Source organism: Bison bison, unplaced genomic scaffold (genome assembly GCF_000754665.1).
Source record: "Bison bison bison isolate TAMUID 2011002044 unplaced genomic scaffold, Bison_UMD1.0 scf7180017864495, whole genome shotgun sequence".
NCBI lineage: Eukaryota > Metazoa > Chordata > Mammalia > Artiodactyla > Bovidae > Bison > Bison bison.
The window spans coordinates 12,795,225-12,801,687 of NW_011495054.1; the positions used below are offsets into that span (position 1 = coordinate 12,795,225).

A 6,463-nucleotide genomic window follows, 5' to 3' on the forward strand; every position below is an offset into this window, starting at 1 on the left:
AAGCTGGCGTTGAAGTGGCGGTAGAGGCGCGCGTCCAGCACGTTCCAGGCCGTGGCGCGCCGGTACAGCTCGCCCGAGAGGCGCGGCACGGCCGAGGCGCGGCGGGCGTTGAGCTTGAAGTAGAGCACGTCCTCCAGCTCCCAGCACAGCAGGTCCTTGAGCAGCACGAGCGACTCGTCGAAGTACTCCTGCAGCAGCACCAGGTGGAAGTGGCGCTCCACCTCCAGGATGTGCTCCTGCACCTGCGGGCTGCTGGGGTCCAGGTCGCTGTCGTAGCCCAGGTCGAAGAAGAGCAGGTTGCGGAGGTAGTGGGCGTTGTAGCCGCGGGGGTCGTAGTAGCGGTCGGGGTCCTGCAGGAACTCGGCCAGCTTGTCGCGGCCCGAGAGCTTCCACGTGAAGGGCACCACGGAGCCGAAGTAGTGGAAGGAGGACTCGAAGAGGCGGGCGGGGTCGCGCAGCACGGTGATGAAGGTGGCGTTGGGCGCCACCAGGCCCCGCACCTCGTCGTAGTGGAAGCGCATGTGGTTGCAGATGATGTTGAAGCAGGCCCCGGGCCGGTAGTCCTGCACCAGGCTGCGCGCGAAGAAGGCGGGGTAGTCGAAGTCGTTGCGGCCGTTGGGGAAGGCGAACTTGAGCCCGTGCTTCTGGCCGAAGCGGAACAGGATGTTGAGCAGCGTGCTGCTGGCCGTCTTGTGCGTCTTCATGAACACGATGTCCCGCCGCGGCTGGCAGCCTCCCGCCGAGCCGTTGGCCGAGGTGGGAGCCTCTGGCTCCCTCGGGGCCGGAGAGCAGGGTGCCGCGCCCTCGGGGGTCCTGCTGGGGATGGAGGGGTGGCAGAGCCTCAGGATTCGGCCTGCCGGCCCCTCCACCCCGGGTCTACAGAGCAGGTGGCTGGGAGTCGGGGGGGGGGGACCCCAGGGACTCGCCATGGTCAGGGAGCTGGGGGACCAGATGGGCCTGTGTTCCAGGCTGCAAGGCTTAGGTCAGTGGTTTGGCCTATCTGGCTTTACTTTCCTCTTCTGTGAAATGGGGACAGTAACCCTCTTTGTGGTGTTGCTGTGAGGACAAGAACAAGTCTCATTCATGGCCACTGTGATGTACATTCATCATGAGTTCGTATGAGGCTGGACCACATGAAACCCTGCATGCAAAAATGGGCATTTCCTCTAGTTCGACTTAATACCTCCAACTAAGGGCACAGGCTTGGGTAGGTGATCAGCCCAATGGGGAGGCAGGATGACCTCATGGTTAGGAGCCAGGCTTGGAGGCAGGCAGACCGCAGTTTGAATCCAGGCCTGTGCCAGCCGAGTGCTCTTGGACTGGGCATCCCCACCTCCCGGCCCCGCTGGAGCCCACCGTGCAGATGGTGATATTTTATTCTTATGCTCCATGTCCGGCTCTGTTACCACACCCACTTCACAGATGAGGACACCGAGGCTTGGGGTTCCACAGTGAGTTCCCTGCCTTCAGTGGGACTTCTGCCCCGGGCACAGGGTGGCCACCCAGGAGGTAGCCCTTGTTATCAGACTGGGAGCCAACCCTCTGCTACCCCCAGCCCTCAGCTGCCCAGCAGGACCACTCACGTGGAAGCCAGGCCAGTGTACAGGGGGGGGACGGCATAGGAGTACAGCAGTAGCAGGAAGCTGGTGAAGAGCGCTCCCAGCACCAGCCCCTTGGCCATGGACTCCCAGCGCTTCTTCTGTGGCAGCGGCATCTCAGACACCTGCAGGGGGTGGGTGAGGGGGTGCAGAACAGGGCACGTGTTAGGAGGCCGGCCCCAGGGAGCCCTCACCACCATCCGCGGCCTGGCTGCCTTGAGAGGCAGCTTTTAACATTGGGACCTGCCTTCGCCAGCTCTGTGGCCACCCCCACCTCAGCAGTCCAGATAAGGACAGCATCTGGGCTGCAGATGGACACGGTGGACAAAGCCAACGCCAAGAAAGGCTGGGGCGAGAGGCAGGGGAAGGCTCTGCTGCCTGGGTCAGTTTTCATTTGTGAGCTGAGTGGTGGGTATATGGGTGTTATCCGTTTTATTTTTTTGTAGACCTTTCTGGGCTTCATAATGAAATCGTCTAAATAAAACAAGGAAAAGAAGACCCTTTCCTAGTGCCCTGTACCCCCAGGCCTGGGCTAGGGGTATCTACAGAGAGGGCCCTGGGGCCTGAGTCTCTCATCTTTCTGAAGGTTCAGCCAACCTGCCTGGCCCCCCTGCCACCCTTCCCAGCCGTCCAGTGAGCGGCTGAGCTCCTTGTCTCTCCACACTGGCTCCTGTTCCCATGGGGTCTGTAGGGGACCAGGTGGAGAAACTGAGGCTCAGCGTGAGGAAGGAGAAGACTCAGCTCACACAGGCCTCTGCCCACATTTCTGCCTCTTCTCCAGCTGCTGGCAGGCTGGGTCAACCAGGTTAAGTCTGAATTGCAGGTGAACAACAAATGTTTTAGTTATCTGTATGTCCCAAATAATGCCTAGGATATACTTATACTAAAAATTATTCAGTATTTCTCTGAATATCAGATTTAACTAGATGTCCGGGGGCCGAATGAGTGCTCCAGCTCTCAGCAGGGAACCGCTGGACTGTGCCTACAGGGGGCACCTGTGAGCCTTGAGACCAGTCTGTGACCTCAGGCTGAGTAGCAGGCAGCCCAGGAGCTGGAGCGGCCCATTCACCCTGAAATTCTCCCTTGGTCACAGCCTTTTTCAGCAGCAGCCTGGTCTTACTTTTCAGTCCCTGGTGGCTCAAGACAGTAAAGCGTCTGCCTGAAATGCAGGAGACCCGGATTCAATCCCAGGGTTGGGAAGATCCCCTGGAGAAGGAAATGGCAACCCACTCCAGTGCCCTTGCCTGGAAAATCCCATGGACGAAGGAGCCTGGTAGGCTACAGTCCATGGCGTCATAAAGAATCAGACACGACTGAGTGACTTCACTTCACTTTTCACTTTTCCTGGTTTTTGGGGGCTAGGTTTTAGGTCTGACTGTGGTGACCCTGTCAGCAGGGGGCTGAGGCCTGAGCTGAAATGGGGGCTGTTCAGGCAGAGCTGTGCCGGTCCAGGACAGAGCTGGGACTCCGGGACCTTCTCATGGCCCCTTAGCTGCAAAGCCAAGGTCCCAAACTTTCCATTCCGTGCTGCACTGGGCCCCGGGTGCTGGAGGCCATGAGAGGTCATCCATGCCGCCCGCGATCACACACACGGCACGTCACCACTGACCCTGGGGCCAGAGGCCAGCCAGCCAGCCTGGAGGAGAACCCCTGGGAGAGTGACCGGAGGCACCCACAACCCTTTCCCAGAGAAGGGGCATTCCAGGCCTACCTGACCAGTCCCTCAGCCCCCCGCTGATCATCTAGAAAGTGCTCTCACAGGAAAGGACTAGCCGGAGGGAACCTGGCTTCCCTGGTGACAAGGACATATCTCTGTCCACTCTTAGGTGGGCAAGGTGGACAGGGTCGGGAGGGAAGGAGAGTGTTTCCGGAGGGTTTTCCTTTCAAAGGAAGACTGTAGAAACCCTCCCAGTTCTAACTCTTCTTCAGAAAGACTTGGGGAAAGTCACCCAAGTAAGGGTGTTCACAGCAGTTTGGTCAGAAAAAAAGAAACCATGTCAGTGTCCATCAGCAGGGAATTCACTGCACAAACCAAAGCCCATTCCCAGACAGAGGCATCTGTACCTGCTTTAACAGATAAAAAAAAAGAAAACCAAGGTGGAGCTGAATGGACTGGCTCAAAAACACACCATGACCTACTAACACGAAAAAAGTTCTGGGACAGCATGCCGCCAAATCCATATAGGTGATGGTAAATACACACAGACCCAGTTAGACACCCTGGAGGGCAGTCTAGGTTTTAACAGTGGTATCCTCTGCATGGCTGGGGAGGGGGTGTGTGAGCAAATCCTCTTCTATAGTTGGCATTTCTGTAAGGGTTGGGTTTCTTTATTAAAGAGAATATATTACTTTTTAATCAGAAAAAGGCAATAACGTGTATTTACTATATGTAAAGAATAGATAAAGCTTGCAAGGTGGGGAAAGTCGGCTCGCGCTGGTCTGGTCACAGAGAGGCCTAGGGGAGGGAGGTGCTGACCCGGGAGCCCCAGGCCCGGGTTTCAACCACAGGAACCCTTTGGAGCCCCAGTTTCTCATCCTAAAATGGGGAAGCTGGTGGTGCTAGCTCTCTCCCTGCCCCGCCCCAGAGATGGACCAGGCAAAGTGACTGGCACATAGTTGTCGCTCAAAGAGAGTGGGAACCTGCTCAAAGTCCTGTCCTTGTCACTCTCGGGGTGGGTCCCCCTTGCCAACCAAGCGCAAATCTGCCCCCCACCTCAAGCGCCCCCACCGGCCTCCTGTTCCTTGGGGTCCCACAGGGCAGTCCTGGGCTGGGCCAGAACCTCAGACTCGAGCCCAAGCCCTGAGTGGAGGCCTGGGCATCGGTTTCTGACTTTCAAATGTGGAGGGGTTCGGATTGCTGCCCTCTGACTCACTCCCTCAGGGCCCACCCCTGTCTCAGGAGCCCACTCACCAGGGCACCTTCCGGAACTCAGGGAGGCTGCTGGTGAGAGGCTCTGGGAGAGGTCAGGCAGCAGGGGGCAGACCAGCCTCCCAGGACCACCAATCAGGCTCTGCCTGGCCCCGCCCAGGCCCGCCCCCGACCCCCATCAGGACTTTCCCTCATGCATTCGTTCATTTCCCACTCTGGCGTCCTCAAAAGCAGCAGGGCCCTGCCCTGCCAGGTGCTGGGCCCTGGGCCTCGCCACCCTCTGGGTTCACTTCTGAGCCCCTCTAGGAGCCAGGCCCTGGGACGGGCCTTCTCCAGAGCATCTTACTGAGTCCACCCCTCTGTCCTCGGATTTACTTCTGAGCCCCTCTAGGAGCCAGGCCCTGGGACGGGGCTTCTCCAGAGCATCTTACTGAGTCCACCCCGCTGTCCTCGGAGGCAGGCCTCCCTATCACCCCTGTTTTGCAGATGGGGAAACTGAGGCTCTGGGTCACAAAGCAGGGGGCACAACTGGGATTCGAGCTGTGGTCTGTTGGCTTGCAGTGTGCATCTTCCCGGCTGTCCGTGGCAGCTGCTGCCCAGCGTGCCGCGCGCCCAGCCCCAGCCCGAGGGGAAAGGGTGTGCACAGCTGGACCTCACAGAAGGCCGAGGCTTCCAGGCAGCTGACAGTCCCAGGTCTGAGGCCATGAGGTGGTGGTGGCGGCTTAGTTGCTCAGTCCTGTCCAGCTCTTTGCGACCCCGTGGACTGTAGTCTGCCAGACTCCTCTGTCCGTGGCATTTTCTAGGCAAGAATACTGGAGTGGGTTGCCATTTCCTCCTCCAGGGCATCTTCACCACCCAGGGATCGAACCCGTGTCTCCTGGCTGGCAGATTCTTTACCACTGAACCATCAGGGAAGCCTAAGGCCTTGGGGTACCGAGGACAATCGCAGCACGGCCCAAGCCTTCCAGCCTCCACCTTGGAAAACGGTGCCTCCAGAAGGCTGAGGCTCAGAGAGGGCAGAGCCCCCATCAAGGTCACACAGCACAGCAGTGGCAAAGACAGGACTAGAGCCTGAGTCTCCCTCCTCTGCTGTGGTGGGACAGTCCCAGGCACTCAGGGCAGACCGCCCCCCTCCCCACCCCACCCCTCTATTCCTGTCCTCCAGGGTTACCCCAGCCAGATCGCCCTCTGTGTGTGCCGACGGCTGGCTCCCGGCCAGACCCAGCACTCCTCCTGTTCAGCTGGACCAGCAGACTCCAGGGAACGAAGGGGAGACGGGGCTCATCCTCCGCAGCATCCACACAGGGACCCCAAGCCCAGGATGGTGAGCCTTCCAGCCTAGGGCGCCACCAGCAGGCAGGCCTCCATCCCAGGGCATCCTGCTCCCCCAGGGGCCGTGCGCAGGGCAGAGGAAGACACTCACCTGGGGCCAGGTCTGGCTGCCCCTTCCCTCTCCCTGCCTGAGCCACGTCTGACTCCCAGGCTGCCTCTGCGGTCACTGGGAAACCGGAACGCTCCAATGACACCCAGGAGTGTGCTGGCTGGCTCCCTCTTGCTTCAGCGGCCGTGAATATTCATGAGTTCCCTCCCTGGGGAGAGCAGGTGGCTTATCCCTGTAGTATCCCTGTACACTGTGGGTGCTGCCCCGGCCCTCTGCCCCCTGGGTGGTTCCCCCCGACCCTCTCTGGACCTCAGCAGCCCGGCAGCTCCTCCATCCCAGGGCTCAGCAAGGTCTCCGGCGTCCTTGGCCCAAGGACACAGGCAGCCGCAGAGCCCTGCAGAGAGCCTGGGACTGGCTTGAAGGCCATGGGAGGGACACGAAGGCAGGTGAGCAGGGAAACTAATTGCTTCTCCAATCACATCTCATGTTAAGTCTCAAAGCTGCCCTCTGAGTCAGGTACTACCGTTAGCCACTCCCCAGGTAAAGAAACCCAGGCTCAGAGAGGTGAATTCACCTGTCCAAGGTCACACAATTAGCCATGAGCAGACAGAACCA

The 6,463-nt window shown here is 59.4% G+C and overlaps 1 protein-coding gene across 1 annotated transcript in view; it reads right to left on the reverse strand.

The window, feature by feature from the left end:
• The window catches only part of GAL3ST1 (galactose-3-O-sulfotransferase 1), a 6,661-nt gene extending 527 nt beyond the window's left edge, over positions 1-6,134 (reverse strand). Inside the window, exons 1-3 of the mRNA XM_010828872.1 lie at positions 5,891-6,134; positions 1,584-1,723; positions 9-813 (exon numbers count right to left, since the gene is read on the reverse strand). Of these exons, the coding sequence (XP_010827174.1) occupies positions 9-813; positions 1,584-1,714 (936 nt within the window). The 5' untranslated portion in view covers positions 1,715-1,723; positions 5,891-6,134. The remainder of the gene's footprint in view (positions 1-8; positions 814-1,583; positions 1,724-5,890) is intronic.
• Positions 6,135-6,463: the final 329 nt, after the last annotated feature.